General features: G+C 37.0%; 3 protein-coding genes across 6 annotated transcripts in view; 1 reads left to right on the top strand and 2 right to left on the bottom strand.

The window, feature by feature from the left end:
* Positions 1-8,129, bottom strand: part of LOC131769498 (substance-K receptor-like) — an 8,519-nt gene extending 390 nt beyond the window's left edge. The window contains exons 1-2 of one of the 4 annotated variants that reach the window (XM_059085217.2): positions 7,155-8,129; positions 1-850 (exon numbers count right to left, since the gene is read on the bottom strand). The exon at positions 1-850 is cut by the window's left edge and continues 390 nt beyond it. In XM_059085217.2, the coding sequence (XP_058941200.1) occupies positions 1-850; positions 7,155-7,243 (939 nt within the window). In that variant the 5' untranslated portion in view covers positions 7,244-8,129. Of the gene's footprint in view, positions 851-1,412; positions 1,436-2,879; positions 2,938-5,596; positions 5,786-7,154 lie in introns of those variants that run through there. The other 3 variants (XM_059085219.2, XM_059085221.2, XM_059085220.2) reach the window with 3 other exon arrangements.
* Positions 8,130-8,263: 134 nt separating this feature from the next.
* LOC131769496 (uncharacterized) lies at positions 8,264-12,936 on the bottom strand. The gene is made up of 2 exons (XM_059085215.2): positions 10,950-12,936; positions 8,264-8,943 (listed from the first exon to the last, which is right to left on the bottom strand). The coding sequence occupies exons 1-2, from the start codon at positions 12,631-12,633 to the stop codon at positions 8,528-8,530; spliced, it is 2,100 nt and encodes a 699-aa protein (XP_058941198.2). The 5' UTR covers positions 12,634-12,936; the 3' UTR covers positions 8,264-8,527.
* On the top strand, positions 12,788-20,412 carry LOC131769497 (cilia- and flagella-associated protein 298). The gene is made up of 7 exons (XM_059085216.2): positions 12,788-12,998; positions 13,669-13,836; positions 16,289-16,356; positions 16,624-16,782; positions 17,292-17,423; positions 17,876-17,971; positions 18,516-20,412. The coding sequence occupies exons 1-7, from the start codon at positions 12,860-12,862 to the stop codon at positions 18,621-18,623; spliced, it is 870 nt and encodes a 289-aa protein (XP_058941199.2). The 5' UTR covers positions 12,788-12,859; the 3' UTR covers positions 18,624-20,412.
* The last annotated feature ends 2,543 nt before the right edge of the window (positions 20,413-22,955 follow it).

Genomic DNA, 22,955 nt, shown 5'->3' with positions numbered 1-22,955 from the left:
AAATATCGCAACCAATCTGAGCAGAGTCAGTGGGAGCATGCACACCGCAAACAAAATTACTAAAGGTGTAAGGATGCGATACGTCTTCCTTTTTTGGCGCAGCATGGTTTTGATACTTGAGGAGTGAAGGTTTCCCATACTCGTGGAACCATAAGGCATACCCTGTAGAGAGGTGGTCCTTTTGGAGACCAGCTGCGCGATTTTTATGTAACTAAAAGCGACGACAGCCAGAGGAAATACGTACCAAAGGACCGTGAGGGTCATGATGTAGGTAATGAATACTGTCATCGACCAGGGAAGGTGACACATTTTGTGACACGAGTCGTACTCAATAAACGCATACATAGGAATGGAACCAACAGCAAAAGCAGAAGCCCACACACCGATCAGAATAAAGCACCTTTTCTTGTACGATAGCCTTCTCCGGGCGCGGGCTGTTTTTCGAGCGATGTTCACGTACCTCTCGAACCCAATCAAGCCGATAGAAAAAATAGCAGCGCCAAAGAACGTTTCTGTAGTCGGCATAATGTACAGGCAAAAGGCTCGGCCAAGTGACCACCTGAACGGATCTTCCTCCTTTAAAATGGCAATTGGCAAATTGAAGATCAGTGTACAAAGATCTGCTATCGCCAGGCTGAAGAGGTACTGGCTTGCGGGTCCAAGTACCTTGGGCTTTTGGATAATTACCACACAGACTGTGACGTTCCCAATAACCCCCAAGAAGCCTAGGGCAATTTGGAAACCAATTCGTAAGATGGTTACTCCAAACGGTTCTTTGTCCAGGAGGTACACAGGAAATGTTACATTGGTTTCTAAGCAGTTGGTGCTCATTTCGATCCACCCAAAATATCTGTGTTAAGATGAAACAATTTGTCAAATACTCCTCTTGTTTATCAGAAAGAAAAAAGGGAACCGAGTCAAAAGCAATGATCAAACTGATTTACAACTGCATGGTTTATATCTTGTGACACGAAAAGGAAATAATAATAATAAAAAAGCAAAAGTTCGTCTTCTTTAAGTTTTGATCAATCAATAATGGAATTCCCTCCCTTGAAACAGAGATGAAGTTTCGTAATAATCTTAGTTGCTGCCCTTAAAAGAAAATATTTCTTCTCAAACCATTCATCAGCTTTCCGCTCACTTATTTGCACATTTGTCGCACTATATTACTTTTTTTTCCACAACTTAGAAAGTGAAAAAATTCAATGCAAAAAGTTTAAAAGTGACTAAACTTATCATCTTATGCACAAGTTATCCTGCCTACTGCAAAGCCGGATAATTTCCAAAATTAAAAGTTTTCTCGTCTCAGCCCATATTTTGACGATATTTTGCGATTTTTTACCCCCTCTCTCTCTCCTTTTTTACCTTACACAAAATTTAAACGAGGGCCGTTCGTTCAAATGTCGCCATACCTTCTCAACGCACTTCGCAAAATTTGAACGTCCCCTCTTTGACTGGTTTCTGTCCCAAGAGAATTGCCTATTTATTAGTTTTTTGACTCAAGGGATGTCGTGAGTGATATTTAATTTTAACGTACATCAAAGAAGATTTCGGTTTTGTTTATGTTCAGCATTCAATTATCTATGGAAAATATATTTTGACAATAGCTGTATCTTGAACTCCCGCGGAGTTAACATGACCCTTCGCCTCCCATCGTTCTTTTAAATCGCTGTGGTGGTCTTTGAAAATCATTGCTTGTAGCAGGTAATGATACGAGGAAACCACAAAGAGCTATTCCTTACCAATTCTAATTGAAACCCGTGGATTGCTTTTACCTTTAATTGGTAGCAAGAGATATTTAACGACGTCAACTTCAGTTATATCCCGTAAGGACTTCAAACTGAGCAATTATTTCAATAGAAAAAACAACGACGCCTGATAACCACGGTGAGATAACGTATCTTTTGTGCGCCCAAGGTGTTCTGGAACCTTCTATCTAATACCCACTTTTTATATAATAAGCGAAGTTTGCGCAAATACTATGTTAATCCTATTAATGTATTTTTTTGTAGAATCACTCGGCCATCGAGACTAATCGTGGTGAAACACTTAGACATAGGAGAAAGGGGTAAGGAGAGATGCTAGTATTTACGAAATTGACATTTCTTTGTGTTTTGGAGTTTACACTTTTCTCGCAATTTCGAGCGTAGCAAATGAAAAATATGGCCTGATTCCTTTGTAATTTTTATTAATTTACATGATTTTAACCAAATATTGCGGTTCTTTAACTGCTCGCCCGTCGTTGGTCAATCTTCCTCGTAAAGGTCTCCCGGAGCTGTTTTTTCAGAAAATGGTTCAGAAAGAGGAAAATTTTCATTAAACCCGGATACATTTATGTAAGTTATATAAACAATGCGAATATCTGAGGCTTTCCGCAAGGCACGTAAAATGAATTTTCTTTCTCTCTGCTTTATGTGATTCAAATGTCTATGCACTTAACAAAATGAAAATTACTTAACAGCTACGTTGCAAATTATCCTTGACAGAAATAATAATCAGGATGAAGTCACGAAACCTCGAGAGGACATCGAGAGGGAACACGTACGAAGCGTAGGTGAAACGTCTCCTGAATCGCATAGTATGGTTTAAAGCATTTATAGAGATACCTATGATTACCACTAGGTACACCTATTGTTTCACTTCATAGGGGGGTTCAGTAATCCATTTACTGGGATGAAAACTTGATATGATGGAAAAGAAGAACCTTGATTTCCCATGCACTATTCCGAGCACTAACGATTAAAAACAGATGCTGGTATTCAACAAGAAACCAAAATTAACGGAGTACAAGCATTAGCGATTAAAAACAGACGCAGGAAGCCAATGGCCAAACTTGATCTGCTTTTCATCGCGTTCAAAAGGGAGAGCCCTTGGCCTACCTTCAGGTGTTTATTCGTTCAGTTGCTGAAATTCGTGATTTTGGTGCAGCGTGTCCTTATACGAGGAAACCTTAACAATGACGCAGAAAATTTTTAATATCAAAGCCACAGAGGCAACGGCCACAGGAAGCGGATGGTTGTCATAATGTCACCAATACGAAACAGAAATTCTATGCATGATTAAAAGGGCAAGTTTATAAAAAAAACTGTGTTGATAATTTGGTTTAAAAAAAAAAACAAACAAATTATCTTGTCTTTGACAATGGGCTTATGCTCAAAACATCAGCTTCGGAAAATCTTTTCGGTGGCCAATTTACAATATCAATTAAATTGATAAAACCAAATTATAACATTCTATAACCCTAGCGTTTGCGTGTCACGCGATAAAGTTTCGTAATAGAATTGTTTACTGCCAAATGGCGGTCTCTACCGATGACGATCAGACTTACGAGAGTTATCACGACACAAGGCACAACAAACAAGGACTCGAGTTCCATTTGCTTTTGGGCAACTACGGTAATGGAACTCTCTTATAGTGTCCCTGAAGATGGAGAATACTTCCTAAAGTAGGACGGCGACTGACAAATGTTGCACAGACATCGTTTCACATTAGAAATTGATATGAAAGCCAGTAGGAAGTCAAAATGAATCATGCAAAAGTTGGCGAGGTCTCACAACATGTGTTGTATGACCTGGAAAATGTTAGGGAATGATATATTGTTCAAATCCTTACCCGAAGTAATCTTTCCTAAATGAGGAAGTCAGGTGAAGATAGGTTTAGAGAAGAACTTTGACTTGTTCCGTTTGTGTTCTCAGTTCAGAAGAAAATGATGGACACTGAATGCTTGCAATTGTTGTCTGATATCTAGATCACTGATTCTGGTATCATATTTAAAACAGACTGACTGCATTGTTTAATTGCGTTGGATGCCCTTCATGCTGGTTTATTTATTTGAAAATCTACTCTTAAGAGGTAACTGGAACCCTAAAATGAATGAAGGGAGCGAGTTTCTAAAGAAAACTGTGGTGCTGCGCCGGTGGGTAACTGTAAACGTCATTTGAAATGAATAAATGGGGCACACTTTCTATAGAAACTGTGGCGCTGCGTCCTGTAATAGGTAACTGTAAACTTAAAACGAATAAATATGGCAAGTTTCTAGAGAAACTGTGGTGCTGCGTCGGTGGGTGTGAATTTGTGCTTGCTACTCTCTGTTCATTGCATCTATAGCCACGAAGGTTTTACTTTCATGTCCTGTAGACTCGACATGGCCAAACGATTAAAATTTCCCTCAAATCGCTCACATCAGTTTTAGGAGACTCCCCCTATCATTTGCAGCCTAAAATTCGATTAAGTGGAATAGGTCACCTTATTTACGGAACGTGTTCTTCTATCCTATTTGCGGGCAATTACAAGTTTTCAACAAAACATATATTCAGGGCCTTAAGATATCCTAGTCTAACTCAGTACATAATATAAATAAAGTCTCGACCGATAAAAATATCTTTCAGTGGCGAGAATGTTTCGGAAGAAATATGTTGATAAAATCGAGTTCACTTGGCGTCCGAAATGTAAAAGTTATCGTTAAAAAAAATTGCTTTAGTGGCTCGAGAAGCAAACATGACTTCAATTATTAAGGGAAAAACGGTGAAATAGCTATTAATTAGAAGAAATTTGAATGATCTCGATTGGTGGTACGGTATACACCCTAGGGAAGCGAATGTGGGTACTTTATTCACTTATTAAATCCCAATTTCTCCGATATCTGGTTACACAATTTTGAAAATAATTTTCTTGCATTTATTGTTTTTTTTTTTTTGTAGTATGATTCCGGCTTCCTGCTGACTTATTTTTTATATTCATTCTTTTTACGTAATTGCGAAACGGACGCTTGGACGAAGGGCTAACGCTCGAAAAGTCAGCTCTAGGAGCTCTTTACAGTGGCCAATTTACATTATTTACAATATCAACTCACTTTATCATGCAAAAACAAAGTATCTAATAATATCCCACGCCGACGCAGCAACACAGTTTCTTCAGAAAATTATCCCCTTTGACATCCTAATAACAGACCAGCGATAAAACATTCTTAACCCCACTATTCACAAGTCTGCATCAGTCTTTTCCATTTCCTTTCAGACAAACGGTAAGTCTTGTAGCAGAGGCAAGAGGCTTAAGAGAGCAAAAATAACAAAGGCAGACGAGGGGGAGGAAAGGAAAGGGACAGTCCGCTGCTGAGCGCAGACGTACCACATTTCCGCTCCCTCAGCGAATTACTTGTTACGTCAACTGTCATCTGAGGCACCTTTGTTATTACCTTCCGGTGAAAAGTGAAACCGCCAATAAATTTATCAGCAGGACAAATTTTTAACGTCTGGAACTGAATGATTATTTATCATGTTTATCGGTATGGCATAAGAGAACTATTGAAACCACATTCGAAATTCCTTTGACAGGAAAATATCCAAGATGAGTCGCCTCAAAGATGGACCTTAGGTGTCTCGGTATACCTGATGCGAAAGGTACTCATCAAGACTCTAGGAAAAGAAATAAGTCTGCACCAAGTGTGTAGGGAGAAAAGATATGACGGATATTCAGGCTTAAAGGCCCAAAGTGAAAAATCTCCTGGGGAGAATGTCTCTACTTCTAGAATATCTTTACCCCTTGCCGATAAAAATAATATCAAAATTGTACTAAATAACAACGAAATCAAACTTACGAAATTTTCGTGGAGAAAATTCAGATCTCTTCGAGAGCGACTCCGTTCCTATTTGAACCGATCGAATATCTGATTTGAACTCAGATCGATCTGTTTTCATCATTCGCTTTGAGTAACAGATAACTGACCGATCGTAATGCCTCATTCGTTTCCGTTCGTGGACGAATGAGCCCTTCTCCCTTTCAGCCACCTGCCCTCGCGTGTCTCCTGCCTGCCTCTCAGTCCTTCGAGGTTGCCATGCAAACATGTTAGAAATTGTTTCTGTGCAGGACAAAGAATTTTCTCAAGATTTTTTTTAATGTGTTTGTCAGAAGGGAAGCTTTGAAAGAAGATCGAAATAAAGGTGCGAACTTAAGTTTAAGGTGTTACAAACCTGGAAGAAATGTTTTACAAACCGTTCAAACAAAGCCCTTTCAACTCTAAATGAGAGGCGGAAAAAAATGAGGTTGGTTGACTGTAAGAGAGCAGACGACTCTTTGGAATCTAAACTTCTTCCCTGAGTTTCTTTCCTTTGTCGCGAAACCATGTCAGAAAATACATTTTTTCCTCTGCTTAGCATTCGTTTAGCATGTTTCAACACCCGAAAAAATGTGTGAGCTCAGACCGTTCCCGCTGAGTTTTCCGGTTAGACAAACCTTTACTACCTGTATATTTTGAAATAAAAATCAACAATGAATTTCCGCGTGCATGACACCCTTCATTGCATTTTACTCCACAAAAGAGAATCAGAAATTTACATGCATTTCCAGTGCCGCATCCTGTTGACTTTAAATGCACCAAACTATGAAAATGTCCCTTAGAACGTGCCGATAGCTATTTGGTGATTCATTTTAGTCTCATTTTAAGTCTAAATTCAACTGAATGCGGTATCATGGTTACAGTAAGTGCTTTTCAGCCCTGCTGAAAGGCTATTAGAATTTCTTGAAAAATTCATTAGCGGCGCCTAAAGCTATAAGTGAATGAAAAAAAGTTTTAAAGAAAAAAGTGCTGGTAAAATCTTTTTGGCGACCGAAAATTAAAAGTTGTTGTTGGATAAAATAATCTTTTTGACAGACCTGTTTTTAGAAAAAGTCATTATTAAAGACAGAAGGTCAGGCAAAAAAGACAGACGTTTACTGAACCATGCTAACAGCTAAATTAAGAGATATTTGAAGACAACGTAAGAGCCATGGGCTCATTGTTTCTGCGACGTCCTTTGGCCTATTCATTGTTTGTCGTGTTTCTAAAAGAACGAACTGGAGTTGACGTGTCCACAGCTACGCTGTGCATTGCTTCAATATCAAGCGAAGAACATTCTTCAGATAATTTTTCATTTGTTTTGGACAAAAGGCGGCATAAAAAACGCTCAAGTTTAAACAGAATGAGCTACAAACCGAGAAGAGATGTTTCAGAATCGTACAGATAAAAGCTTTCTCAATAAGAGTAGATATAACATCTAGTCAGCCACCCTAACTTCACATCACAAAATGCTGCACTGAGTCGCGAAAACGCAGCAGAAATGTGGCATTTTTTGTTTACTGCGTTTCTACTTTTATAACGTAACCGTAAGAGCTCTTACCTTTCTCGCAGATTTGTAAAGTAAAACAGACCTCGCCTTTGTTTGGGAGGGAAAAAAGAAACAATTTGGACAAGCATAACACTGCTCATTGCATTTATCTACGTAAAGAATGAATTAATTACATGGTTACATTTTTATCATATGGATAATTGATTACAGCATTTATCCTACGTGGGTGATTTAGTAACTTACATTATTTAATTTTTTTTTCATTTTCCATAGACCAAACATGCGTTAAACTAGGAAATTTTTCCCTTAAAATCTACAGAGTGCTAAACGTTCGGCGATTCTCTTGTCATTTCACACCCAAAATTCGACGGACATATGGAAAAGTGCTTTTCAACCCAGCTGAAAGGCTATCAATTTCGGAATAAATGTATATTCCATGACGAAAGCTAAATTCGAATGACATCTTTTACTGTTTATCAATTTATGTCTCAGTGTGTAATTTATAGTATTCAGCCGTTGTTCTACGTTTCCGGGTAGTATATTGTCGGATTCCTCAAGGATACAAAGATCAGTTAGGACGTCGCTTGTTTGTTTTTCTTTCTTGTATGACCTTTGACTCCTTTTGAAAGCTGGCGATTTATTTAGACATGGCAAACTGAGCATGCACAGCAAGGGTCGGTCGTATGTTCTCTCAAGATTCTTTTCACTAACAGTAATGATACCCGTCCAGAAAAATCGCTTTTTCATCTAAGTCTGTCCTATAAATTGTATCAGTATAAGTCCAAAGACGTTTTATCAATAATTTTGCAATCTGGTTCGCACGTTACTTGCTATACAACTGTATATCATGTGAGAGAGAGTAACTAAAATGAATAGACAAACAATACGCGGTTGTTGAAAGCAAAACAAATTGAAAACATGAGCCTGTCTTGTTCTTAAGTTTTGAACGGCCAGTAGATTTATACTAAAAAAAAATGATTATTCGCCCTCGATGTCTAATTGATTCAGGCTTCGCATTTATCAACTGTCACGCGATTGTACATTCTCTTATTAAGCCTGGTTATCAGCCTTATCTGTATTTCCATATTATTGTCTTTTCCTCCTGTACTTTAACGGATTCATTTTAGTAACAAATTGGCAAAATAAATAGATAATCTAAATGAAAAAAATATCTCGAGATTTTAATTACCATAGTACAGTGTCGGTTGACGAGTAGAATGACACAGCCTGTACCAAACTCTTAGTTGGGGGAAACATTTACACGTTCTTTATCAACTTGGAAGCTGAAAAGTGTAACTTATAAATTAGTTATATGAATAAAACATGTGTGGCTATGCAGGATTTTCATATCTTAAACCATCATACATGTGTACATACACCAACTAAAAAAGGTAGAAAAAGTCCACCGCATTTATAATTTTGTATCACAATTTTGATTGTATTTCGTCCACACTAAATGTGTTCACTACACAGTCTGAACTAACAGTGGCACACAGAGAATAATCATTGTTCCACACCAGTCCTTCAATAGAACCTGCATGCATTTTACTGCATGCAAGTCTTTCACCACTCAAGCAGTCCCAGAGAACTAAACGCCCATTCTGCGTTGAACAGAGACACCAATGCTTGGTGGGGTTCAAGCTCAGGTAGGTAAGTGTGTACCATCCTGGGATGTCTTTTGTGCCAAAGACATGCTTCATCTCAAAATTAACGCCATCTCGTAAGTGCACTGTCCTGTCATCAGCACAGGTTGCCAATAACAACTGCCCATATGCCATTTCCTTCCAGTCAATTGATGTCACAGCTGTTGTATGCCCAGTAAGTGTTTTAATTTTTACTCCTAAAGAATACAATGATTGTGATGATTTATAACTGTTCTTCAGAGCAAAAAAATTAAAAAAAACACCCTGCAATTCTCTAAAGTTAAAATAGCTGTTCATCTTTTGTTTTTGTTTTGTACATGTATGTTGTGCAAAACATGTTCATCAGTGAGAAAGAAGATGTCCTGCCCTGTGATTAGACCATTATTGATTGGTTCAGGGATTTCATCTGAAAATTTTGGGTTCTGAATTGCTCATTTTAGTCTATAATTATAGGAAAAGTAACTGAATGAGAAAGTTTGAATGGCAATGAATGGGAAAGCTTACCAAACGAATGCAAATTTTTGAGAAAATAAATAAATGCTTTGAACAAAGAATAATAATAAGAAGCACTGATAAGCAACTTGACTTCTCTGATCTGTTGTATTGCAAATAATTTACCTGTACAATGAACAAATACATTTATATTACAAAATGTCGTTAAGGACACAAAAACGGCAACAACTACAAATCAAGGACCCAGTGGCCAGTCAGTCACAAAACTGACTTGACAAACTGGTGACAATAGATTCCCAAAAACAAACATGTATTTCCAGTTTCATACCTGCAAATTCCTTATTTAATTAAAAATTATTAGAAATCGCCAGCCAGTAAAAATCACCATATAATTGGGTCACTCATCAGGATAATCAGTGAATTTTCAGAACCAAGTTGTTTGAAAACTATTAATCATTAAAACAATGCAATAGGTGGAACTAAAGTGTTCATTATTTAGAAAGTGAAATAATCTTTCGATATTATATGCATGTAAATTATAATTAAGCATGAAGCAAAAAAAATTAAACCTTATATATGTGCAAAAGCTCAGATAAAATGATCAGTCCTTTCCACTCAAGCACAGGATACAGACACACAAATGAAAGTACTCAGTAAATCAATACTTTTGTACATTGCATCAGATCCCATGTTCATGGCTACACTTTTAACTACTTTAATGTTATTTCTAAAGGTGTAAATATATTATTGAAACATTAATATTTTAATATTAACTTTTCACTGTTCAGATTTCATATGCTATTCAGTACTGTAGATTTGAGAACTACATGTATCAACATGAAGTAGCAACACAAGAACATAACTTTTGATACATGTACATATGCTTTTCACTACATAACGATCAGGTGGAACATAACGTCATCGATTGCATTTCATAAAACCAGTAACCAAGACAAAATGTTCAATAAAACAAATGTTTCTGTATTTAATAGTCATACCATGGGTATTACATGTAATACCTTCAGATATAGTGATTGATCCATTTATGTTCATGCAGGTGCATAATTTAAGCAGTTTAACCATTGACTTATTAAAATTTGAAATTTGCATTCATTTAAATTTGCATTTCTACGAAGAGTTTTTCATGCTCATATACCAAATAGTATACACAAAGAGGATTCTGCTAGTTCTGACCTCTAGTAAAAATCAGTGTCTACTTGCAGTGAATGTAAGGGGAAGTACACTTTATAAACTTATCTCCATTTGAATGAGATGTTAGTTATTGTTACTTATTTTATTCTAGTGTTAAAATCAGCATCAATCGTTCGAATAGTCATTGACTGGTTAGCAATCAACTATCACTGATTACTTATTGATGAAGGTGAGGTAATGTCAGTAATTTCTGAAATGAGTGATCTTTGACTGAAATATATTAAACCAAAATAAATTAGGCCATGCCATAAAAGGGGAGAACTGATGGGGAGCAAAATATTCCTGGGGATGGACTTGAATGTGATGTGGTGTGAATTTTCTTTGATTCATATTGTTTTGAACAGCTATAAATTAATTATGCTAAGGAAAAAAAAAGAAGCTTGATTGTGTAGAATCCTTATCTGATTATCTTTATTGTGCAGCTGTGCATATAGTTATAAGCTTTATTTCAACATGTACCATGCCTGTCTACTATAAAGCTAGAATTTATTGTATAGTACACTGAATAATCAATTGGAAAACAGAAAGCAGTACTCACCATTGGAGGAATTCCATACACAGGCTGTCTGATCCTCAGATGCTGTGGCAATCATAGATGAACATGGACTCCAACACAAACTCCAGATTTCAGCTGCCACCTGTTGGCCCTCTCTCTCACTAAAATGAGCTCTAAAATTTAGGAGTTCCTCGGGCCGAGAGGAGTTGATTGGTTGAAACATGTAAAGGCACAGATGCCCACTGTCCAAGCCAATTGCTAAGCTGGTGCGATCATGTGACCAAGCCATTGTCAAAATGCCACCAAGACAAGTCAAAGCAGTACATGGAGGAACATCTCCATTTGGTAGCCATCTTAGAAGATCACCATCCAAACAACCAATGAAAGCATAGTCATTGTTCCAGGTAAGACATCTGATGGAGCTTTCATGCTTTGTTTTGAATATTGGATCAGTTTTACCCTTTTGCCATATGTAGATGTTACCTGTGAAATCTCCTGCCAGGACTAAGTTCTTCTCATTCATTGCAACTCCACATCCAGTGACTTCAAGAAATTTTAAGTCATGGTCCTGCTTTAAAAAGTGAGGAAATTGGTCTCCAGGGTTGTTGTATTCCAATGAGAGATGATGGAGAGACATGATTCCACCTACCCATAGAGCTCTTCCTGGTACTGCCCAGTTGAGATGGATAATAGAATTTGTAGGGCCTCCTTTAATTTCGTGAACAAGTTCTCCTCTGGTTGTCCACCAGGAAAAAATTCCTGACAAGTAAGAAACAGCAAGAAGGTAGTTTTCATGCCACAGTGCAACCTGTGCTGAACCTGTGGCCTGAAGGAATGATGCAATTGACAGATCAGCCTCATGGAGCAGGAGAAAGATTCCTCCCTGAAATCCCACAGCCACAATACCATTGTGGCATGGTGACAAACACATCAGAGATGCTTTCGAATCTCCAAGGGGGTCTAGGGCTTGAGATTTCAAGAAAATGCCAGTTTCTGAGAACAGGTGAGCTTCACTGAAATGATTGTGGTGTCTCTGAAGAAGTGCAATAACATTGTTCTGTGATGCAAAGATGGCCATGTCATAGAAATCTTTCTGCTCTACATATGTAGAGCTTGGTTCGCCTTCGTTGATGAATGATTCAGGTGTTTCAGTGAGGTCTCCCGAACCTTTTTTTTCTTGGAAAGAGCTGCAAGAACTTTGAGTGCCTAATTTGTGCGTTTTGGGGGATACCGTCCACCTTTCTTGAATTTCCCATTTTTCGTGCTGCTTAACCAGGTCGAATACGATCACAACAGAATCCGAAAGAATACTATCGCCACAGAGAACAATTCGCTTTCCATTTGTTGACCAGTCAGCAAAATGAACATCTCCAATTGTTGCATTACAGCTGAGGAGCAATTCCCAGTTTGGACTCCAAAGTTTAATTTCACCACTATAACACGCAGTCAGAGTGGCGTTGAGGTGGGAATTATAGAGCATGACAGTAATCAAATCACTGTGGGCTTGAAAAGAGTACTTCCTTTGTCTTGTTGTCACATCCCAGCAAACTACAAGGGAACCAAGTGGGGTAAAGTAGCAGTTCTGATCCTGTGGGTCGAGAAATCGCGCCGGGAATCCTGCACATTGTCGAAGGGAACCAACACCCCAAGAAAAATCCACTTGAAAGCCCAATCTTTCTTTTGTGTCAGTGCATATTACTTCGGATGAAGACGAAGGAATTTCCATTGCTTAAAAAAATAACTGCGCTCTGGAAAAAAAGTTTAAATATCGAATTTTCGAGCCTGCTTATTCATTATGCTTTGAGGAGTACGTCATACATGATATCAGGAGATGTCCCCTGACGAAATTGTGATGCATTGTGGTATAGCTTCTATAGTATCTACGGCAACAGTACAACGCTATATTTTCCGCCATCTTCGATTGTGAAGGGTGTCCAATATTCGCTTTTGAAATGGTGAAATTGCACATTAAACAAGGAGATGAGAGTCTATTCCTCATCGAAACAACTTGCCAAGCAGAAATTTCCGAGCTGATACCTCAAATTGTTCGGATCCAGAATGGCAGATTAAAAGTTGAACGTTTGTTTTACGGTAGGGAAACCCACATTTGACCTCAGTATACAGTACTCTATCTTTGGTGGAGGTTTGAACTTGATTTCTCCTCTTGATCACTGCTTCTAGAACTTTCTTCGGTTTTACTTCACTTGAAGGGAATAGGCGTATACATATTGAAGCAATCGTTACGATCTGTTTAAAAAACTTCGTCGTAGGTAGATACGGTTAAAATTCAAGTAAAAATGATTTTTTTCAGTACACATTTAAGTTACTATGTTTCACTCAAATCTGAATTGCTTGTTACCTTTGTGCCTGATACATTCTCAGCTGAAGTCATTTTGACCTGAAATCAGTTTAAACCACAATAAAAATGTATCCAGTACCGTTCAGACGTCTCGAATGAAGAGTTTTTTTTAGCAGGCAATAAATTGACCGTGGAATCACCAGTTTTAGAGGACACACTTGAAGGAACTTTGTCAATGAATTTTGACTCTTCTCTGTACATTTCCAAATTTACTTCAGCTGAAAGGAGCCAGTTCTGGTATTATTATCATTTTGTAATTCAAACATTCAGTCTCAGTCATTTAAAATGTGGAACCTCACAGGGTAAATGTCTTTTATGGGAGAAGTCTTGCTCAGTTTGTAGCACAGAAGTGTTATTGCTTAGGGTTAGGGTTTCAAAATGTCCTTGAATATGTCCTTTCAGAGATGGAAGAGCTTGCAAAACACGGCATAACCCTTCCACCCAACATGCAGGGACTTACAGATGAACAGCTGTCTGATCTGAATCTCCATGATGATTGGGAGGATGAGTGTGTTCCCAGTGGAGGTGTCATTGAACGTAAGGACCCACTTGGCAGACGGAATGGGAAAGGTACTTTGACATGAACTATTGTCTGCATTTGGTTGTTGCCTTTGAGTGATCAAAGGCGATTGTTAGATTGACCAATGTTAAAGTGTACATGTACATGTAAACTGAACTTTGCATTTTACCAGATTGAAGAGATAAAACTATTTTAGTGACATTTATCTATCATAATACATGGAATTCATCTCATGTGGGTCATTCCATTTTAGAACTGCTTAAATGGTGAAATTTAAAGTATTTCTTATCTAGCCCAATCAAGAATTTTTGGAATCCCTAAATTGATAAAAAAAATAGTTATCTGAAAGTTGACTTTACAGGAAATGGCGAAGAAAGGCTGTTTATTTTTGTCCAATAAAAAGTGTGTGAAAATCATTTAAAATTATTTTTGTAAGCTTGGCTCCTTTTACAGTTTTTAGGGGCCCAAACTTGAGTGCTGTAAATTATCAAAATCCTGGAAAATCTCCAGGCCCTGGCTGTTGAAAGATCAGATAATGCTATCCACTGGATAAATCTCTATCTGGTGGATAATGCTATATGTTTTGCTATCACTTATCTGCTGGATAGTGATTTATCCATTGGATAGCATTATCCACCCTTTATACAACTGGGCCCAGAAAAAAATAAGCCTACTTTACATGTATGTTATGGACATTATGTTATGGACATAACATTATGGACATGATGTTATGGAAATTACATTGCGTACATTATGAGTGAATGACTTTTATTACTGTAATTCTTTGGAAGAGATAAATACTACATGCAAACCAATTTTGTTCAAATTTATCACATCCAAGTTTACAGCACTTTTAAGTAAACACTATTAATAATAACCACAACAACAACTGTGCATTTATAGTTGCAACACCATGGTGACATGAGGAGTATAAATTTTCAAAAAGTTTACATCTAACTATGAATTATTAGTTTACTGAGAGACAAATCATTTCAAGAGCCAGTACCTTCTTTTAAAATATCTAAAGATAAAAAAAACAACAACAAAAAAACCATTCAATGTTTTAGAAATGTGTCTTGAAAAAGCAATACTTCAACTTTCAAAGACCATTGCAATGATAATGACTGTCCTCATACTACAGAGAAAATTGTCAATTTATACTGAGTGAGTTCAGTGCAATGTAACTTTCCAAAATAGTGGCTTCTTAAGATTCAATGAATAGTTCTCAGACAAGGAGTTCAGCGCAATCCAAGTTCAGTAATTAAAACAATCAGCAGTTAGTTTGACTAGTTATTTTTATTGAAACATTTTTTTAAAAGATATTTAAACAGCCTCTGAATATATGAAAGACTTGGAACATTGAAAGGTCCAGTGCCTTTTAGCTCTATGGGGCCAAAGCAGACTCTGCTTTTGTGCACAATATCCCAATATTGCTCCTCAGAGGCCAGTTAAATGTTTCCACAACGTGGCAAAGAAATTTAATTGCAACCTCTGTGAGTATCCGCATTCAGTAACCCTAAGGACTCTTCCAGTGTAAAACTTGGTCTCAAACTAGAAATCTAATCTGCACTGTATCTCAGAAAGCAAGAACCAAAAGACAGCAGAAATACTAGTTAGAGCTTGCTCAAAAAAACTAAATTGTAAGGAGCATGCTCTATGGGGGATACTCCACAGACCACAGTGACATGTTCACAAACTGTAGTTTTAAGGTTATGGTTATCAGCATAACCAGATGAGAGAGTTAACTTGTAATTGAGCCTGATTAAGAATACATTCATCAGTTCTGAAATTAAGTCAATTATCAAAAGTTCATAAACAAATAGGAACATTCCCTTATTCATACTGGTGTAAAACAAAGTTTCACAGTGCAATGTCAGTAACAAAAATCGTGTAATGTCCATAACAGCAAGTTTTACCTCAAGCTCAAAATCTAACCACAGAATAAGGGAACTAGATTTTAAAGAGCTATGAAGCAGCTTTGTTCTTATTATTATTAAATGATTTTTGTCTGAATAGTCAATTCACAGGAAAACTATAAGTTGATGTCAAGTGAACACATTAAATTGTAGGTTGATTTTTTTTGTAATGTCTGTAACAGAATTTCATACAAAATACTGGCAGCAGCTGTTGAAGAAAGGAAAGTTTCTTTACTGCTGATAGTCAATTACCCCATGAGGAATGTTTGAACAAAATAATTATTAATTTAAAACTGTGTAAAATAAGTTTTTTTTAAGGAAATTAGTTTCCAAAAAATTGGTCTCTGGGTGTAATGTCCATAACATGGAATTGCCCATACATAGGACCCCACAATAGTTGTGGCTGTCTAATGCAGACTGAGAATAAATTATATTACTGAACAACAGATACATGTATGGCATGATATATTCAGTTCAAAGTTAACATGTTATATTGTAAATATTTGAATGACAAGTTTATACTCTATTTCATGTACATCGAGACAAGTATCATAAATTAATGTAATCACGTTCCTTTTTGCTGTAGCACCCAGTGAGAAAATGGCAGAGGTCATCAACAGAACAAGAAAAGAAGCAAAGGCTAAAGTGTCCAAGGTTTGTTGGAAATGATACAAGTAGTTACTTGTACATACATATTTGTGATGGTAACTGTATTGTATTTCTGACCACAGGTGAAACATGTGATATTACTCATCATCATTTTTTATTTTATTTCATGATACTGCATGTTTAAGATTTTGAAACTTGAAAAAGTAACATGGGGGCTGAGTTTCACGAACTTCAGGGCAATTGATATAAAGCAATTATTGAAGGATTTCAATTAATTTTTGAAATGTGTATATTTCACTATCCGTATTTTAGGAACAAGTGGCAGCAAATATCTCTCTCACTGATGAGATTATTAAAGATTCTTTAGATCAAATGAGAGGAGCTGTGATGATTGTGTATCCCATGGGATTACCTCCCCATGATCCTATCAGACATGAACTGGAAAACAAAGAGGATTTATCTGGAACTCAGGTGAAGCTACCGGTATTAAAAACACAAGTAATGTATGCATAAGTGTATGAATGCACTACATGCAAGTTAATGGATTAAGCTACCAAAATCAAAGTTGAAATTACAACAGTGCTGCTGCTGCTTATGAGATTACTCCCTGACCCAGCATAATCTTTTTCTTTTGTGTTCTTACATGCATGTACATTACATGAATTAAGGGGAATTCTCCATTTAAGTCAGGCTGATTAAAATAATGCAAATTGCTATCAAGCATTGTGTACTGTATGGATGCATCCAATAAGCCCAACAAAAACATGTACAGTACAGTATAAAGTTTTTTTTTCCTCCTTTTAGTTACTTTTGATTATATATACCTGTTTTATAAACATGGGGTGGATGACAAAATTGACATTATTTGGATTGTATGATTTTCCTATTTCTCATCAATTAGTAAATAAAAATTACATAATTCCCTTGTCTCTCTCATTTCCACTGAATTTACATGTGTGATGTACCTTCCCCCTTAACAGGCTTCCCTTCAAGTCTTGGATGGAAGCACTACCCAATTGTGGTGGGCTGGGAAGGAGCTTCAGAGAGGGAAAAAGCTGCAAGACTTCATCGGGAAAAATGAGAAAACAAAACTTATTGCCAAACTTCAAAAGGTGAACAACGAGAAAATATATCTTGAATTGCCCACAGGGTGAATGCGGTTGAAGCTAAGGAATCTTCTGCTGTGGTGGTAGTCACTGAGATGTGTGACTTTGTGTGTGTGTGTGTCGGTGTGGGGTGGGGGTGGTGGTAGGTTTGAGGGGGAAGGTTGGCCAGCTGGTCTTATGTGCAGGGTTGACTGAGTTGAACCCTTTCATTGAAATTACTAAGTATATCAATTTCGAATTGATTAAGAATTGCATTGAAATGATTTAGTAAATAAATGTATCTGATGGGTTTGATACTATACTGTATGTTACAATAATTGGCTTGTTTCATTTTGTTTTTTCTATACAATTTTTCTTTCTTTCTTTTTTCAATTCTTGAACATGTACACTTCTTGATAAAGTTAGTGAATGTAGTACATGTGAAAGTGCATGGTATAATTTTTTCTTCCTGATTACAGAAGGGACAAGGGCCACCCAGCAGAGAACCGGTGTTCAGTGAAGAGCAACGGAAACAAATGATGGCTTATGCTTACAGAAAACAAGAAGACCTTAAGGTGAGTTTTCACATCCATGTACATTTAAAATGTATGTCCTTTTATTTGTTTACTAAATCTTAAGTTAAGTCACTTTACACAAAGGAAGAAAAAATTTGAAATTATGGAACCTAGTATACAACATTTTTCTGTGCCAAAAGCTTGTAATTTTGATGAATGATCAATAAAGTAGATGTTAATACATAATTATTGTATAGGACTAAAAGTGTGTCTTGCCACTATCTCTGATCTGATTTTTTGGAACTTTTCACCATACAACACTTACTCACATACATTTGGCAGACCCAGATTTTGTCATGTTAGAGTGACTGGCTTTTAATTCTAATAACTCTAATTTTAATTAGAGGATAAAGGAAATAATTACCAATTTAAGAAGCACCTGATTTCCAAAAAAATTCCCCTTGTCAGCAGCATAGGAATTGTAAAGAGAACAGTGAGGAGAATATGAGTGCTAATGTTAAGCAGGAAGGCAATGGTCAAGCTCTCTCATTGATATACATACATTCATTTTTATTTATTTACAAGTCCATTTTTTTTCTTATAGAAACTTGAAACAGATGAAGACGACAGTTACCTTAACTCAGACTGGGCGGACCCCCAAGCACTTAAAAGACAATTCCACGGTGTTGGGAACGTTAAATGGAGACCTTAGGAGGAACGGCGACGGTTAATTACTTCAGATATAGGGCTAGCTTAATCAAATAATCAACTAGTTTTCGTAATCATTTTCCTGCTTGTTACTTAATGGGAAAGGAGGTCACGGTAGATTACAGCCGTAACAGACATACTGTCGTCGCGATTTAAAGCTGCAGTCCTTGAACGAAGGGTGGAGAAGGAAATTACGGACGTTCTGAAGGTGTGCCCTCTCAAGATTTTTCCTTAACTGTCAAGTTCACCAGTTGAATGAGAGAAAGAATGGACAAGAAACTTCTTAGGGCGATCCTTTTATTGCTACGTTAGCGCCGGGCGGTGAAGTAACAACAAAATAGTCTCACTGAATTATGGTGAGCAAGAACAAGATTATGGTGAGCAAGAACTGTATGGAAACATTTAGTGATCTAGGGTCAAGTTTAGGAGATATTCGGTATAACTTTAGGTGAAAAGTTTACACTAAGGCCTACTGTATTTTAGAGAATACTTGCCATTTTAGTAAGATTTTCTGCATCATTTAACAATTTACGCCTCGAGCAACTCGTACGCATCTTTCGTGCTCTCCAAACTTCCCACGTGCTTCAGATCTCGATGAACGCACAGCTGACGTATGAACCATTTGTTTTCTAACATTTTCAACCCTATGGAAAATTTTTTTCTCGACGGATTTGTTTGCTGACGTCATGAGCGTGCACAATTGAAGAAATGTAAAATGGTTTCTGTGTTTACATGGCCTGATGTAAACACGCGGGAGGTTGGGAGAACACGAGCTAAGAGTGGGAAACCACGACGCGAAGCAGAGTGGTTTCCAGCTTATCGAGTGTTCTCCCAACCCCCCAAATTTCTTTTATAAAATAACTAATGAAAGAGCCTCTTCTTGCAACGAAGGAAAGCTTGTTGTTCATTTGGCTTTTCGGCCGTTTCTTGAATACTGGGAAAATTAAACTCCAAAGAAAAATTAGGATAATCTTCTTCTTCCATTACTGTACTCAAAACAAACTTAAAGAAACTGAGTTACTGCTAAATAAATAGCAGGGAGAACTCCGCGAGAAGATTCAGTATGAAAACCGTGTTTACATACGCTCATGTAAAATGGTTTTATGGCCAATCAGAGCGCGTGTACTATTTGAATTATTTTATAAAGGAATAGGAAGCACGCTCACGCATTTGAATTTGATTAGAAAAATTTACTAGCTATGTTATGCTATCATACGTCAGCGTGCGTTGATCGAGATATGAAGCACGCGGGAAGTTTGGAGAGCACGAGAGATGCGTGAGATGCTTCTTGCGTGCTCCATATCTCGATGAACGCTCAGCTGACATATGAATCAATTGTTTTATAACATTTTCAACCCGTTGGAAAATTTTTTTCTCGAGGGATCTGTTTGCTGACGTCATGAGCGTGCACAATAGGAATATGAAGCACGCTCGCGCAATTGAATTTGATTAGACAAATTTACTAGCTATGTTATAATAAAAAAGAGGATGAATGAAATAAAAATCAGATTGTAAAGGTATGGATACCATTTCAAGGTGTTCAGTAACTGAAACAGTTCCATCTCGGTTTAATGAAAATGACACTCAAAACGACAGTAATTTGAAAGAAATAGTAAAAAATACATGCAAACCATTGCTCATCTTAACCCGATAAAATTAGTTCTCGGTAAGAGAGTAACTTTTGTTGAACAATTATCTAAAGGGTAATCTCATGCTATGCATGGGAATGGCTTGTCAGTCAAACTTTGAAGGAGAAAGATATTTTTTGACAAAGACTTTTAGTAATCGTTTCTTTTGTTATGCTTTTTTTTTTTAACTTTTAAAATATAAAAGGTGTTCTTGAGATGCATCGACCCATGTAAATACGATTAGAAAGCCTTCCGGTATTGCTCTCCCAAAGAGCGTTAAGTCTTCTCAAGGGGAAATGTGTTCACGGAAAATTCACATGCTTGCGTTTCAGTGGAAGCCAAAGGTTGGTGAAGATTGTTTCCGGCGTCACTTAATGACTGTGGATGATAAAAGATGATAAAAGTCCGAAATAGACTTATTTGAACCGAACATTTTTTTGTCCTTCTGTCTGTCGTCTTTAGGGGAAATTTGGATTCCACAAAACATTGGATCTCACAATACACTCAACAAACGATTTTTAAAATAGAACAAACATGTATACATACTTGTCACTGCTGCCGGCGTCGTGACTCGTGAGCGAATTGAAAATGCTTTAAGATAAATAGAACACAACGCGTTCTCCATGAAGACTATTCATCGAGTAAGTATTTTATAGGTAGCTTAGTATAAGTGAGTATAAGTATAAGTATTTGGCACCTCAAACAGAGCTCAAAACATGATCTTGCGCGTATGCGGTATCACGCCAATGAGTTGCCGTTACGTCATCGCTATTTCGCGCCAGTTTTGATGAGTGAGAGGAAGCCTTTTCCCCAAGTTGACATTTGTACGGCTTTGTTGTAGTTTCAGCTCGTGTTCGCTCGACTGTCGAACAAAATGTAGAGGGGCAGTGAAGACTTAAACCTTTAGTGAAGATGTTTCAGGAAAAGTATGAAGGAACAAGCTTTAAACATTTCTTCAAAATTTAGAGCTTACATAACGGATCTAGCGATTCATCTCAAATTGATTCAAAAAGGCTGGTAAGAGGTGCCGTCGGCAAATTAGTGTTATAAGGCCGGAGTTAAGCAAATTGTTACGTTTTGAATATAAGGCTTTAAGTTCTCAATTCAATCTTAAGTTTTCAAAGTCCATCATTTACGTGTGGGGTTTGCCGTAAGGGATTTCGATTAAGCTGACTTTATTATGGTTTTGGAAGCCTTCTTGACTTGCGAGGCAGCGCGGCAGAAATGACAGTTTTCAGTAGAAGGATTACGATTTCAAACAATAGGTGAAAGCCTTGAATGCAGAAACAAATACTGTCTTAAAATGCACGTCGTGAGTAGGGTAGAAAAAAAAAATTTATCGAGCAAGTTTAGGTGTTGCTAGTCATTAAAATCTTGGCGAGGAAAAAACCTACACATTCATCTCCATATGATAGATTTTTCTGTAGATAAGAATGTCGTCAGTTACACGTCAAAGTCTCGTTTTCAAGAATGCTGTCTCGTGTACTTCACACAGATTAAAGTGAACGTAAAACAGCGTCTGTTTGATGATTATTCGAACTCGCAAGCGGAGGATTGTTCATATTCTAATGTAACCACCCAGATTACTTATATCTATGTCCCTTTTTCACCCTAATTTCAGCGATGGTTCGTTCTGGAGCAATGGAAAAATAGCACTAGGAAAGGTTAACATCCCGTTCAAAGGAGAAGGGTGCTGAAAATTGACCTTGTATATATTCTAAACCCACCGAGGGCGAGGTACATTAAGATCACAATTTTTGAAAGTTAGAAGGGTTCACGTAAAGCACTTTTTCACCTTTTAGAGAAGAGCCATTGAGTTTTTCGTGGTCATTTCACCTTTTAGAGAAGAGCCATTGAGTTTTTCGTGGTCATTTCGAAAACTTTACAAAATTCCAGCGTCACTACGACAAGAAACGAATTCAAGAGAAATTGCATTAAGAAGCGAAGCTTCTTATGTTGCACGTCGTCATTTTCTGTGTAAAAGATGACTCGCGGTAAGAAATTACGCAAACAAATAAATAAGATTTGAGATTTCAAAAGTTGGTTCAGGTACAAGATTACAATTTTGATTTAATTTCAGTGATCTCCGATCATTTGGAATAAAGACAACTTTTTTTTTTTTTTCATAGATAACTTATTAACTACCTACAAGAATTATTTATAATCTCTCGCTATATACAATTTATAGTACACATATATTAAAAAGCTGAAGCGGAGGAAAATAAAAATACAAAAACAAATACCTTGCCTCTGAGAAAAACAAAGATATTTACACCTTACACACCAATAACCAAGAGAAGATAATGGAACATTATACTTTCTTGCAATAGCTCATCACTGCAATCTTTCGTTAACCTTACAGTTCTAGATCTTAAGCAAATGTTAGTAAGTAAATGATATCTTATTCTAATGCGCTTAATCCTTCCACTGCCATAAGTGACCAAGACAGAATTTCTCCTTAAAATGTCAATACAATATCAACCAGATAAGTGATGAGAATAAAAAAATATCAAGTTGGGGATAATTCGTTGATCGAATACTAAATTCTCTGATCTAACATTATAGGAACTGTAAGGTTGACAGAAAGGAGAATGACAAATTTGATCTAAGAGTTAAAGGGTTAAAGCGGGGGAAGGCAAGTCGAGGGAGGGGAGGGGGGGGAGTCAATCGTAACTGATAGACTCGGTTTGTAATCTCTTCTCAAACCT

This window comes from Pocillopora verrucosa, chromosome 9 (genome assembly GCF_036669915.1).
Source record: "Pocillopora verrucosa isolate sample1 chromosome 9, ASM3666991v2, whole genome shotgun sequence".
Taxonomy (NCBI): Eukaryota; Metazoa; Cnidaria; class Anthozoa; order Scleractinia; family Pocilloporidae; genus Pocillopora; species Pocillopora verrucosa.
The sequence above is the reverse complement of the archived record's forward strand: the minus strand, read 5'-3'. Positions and strand labels throughout refer to the sequence as shown.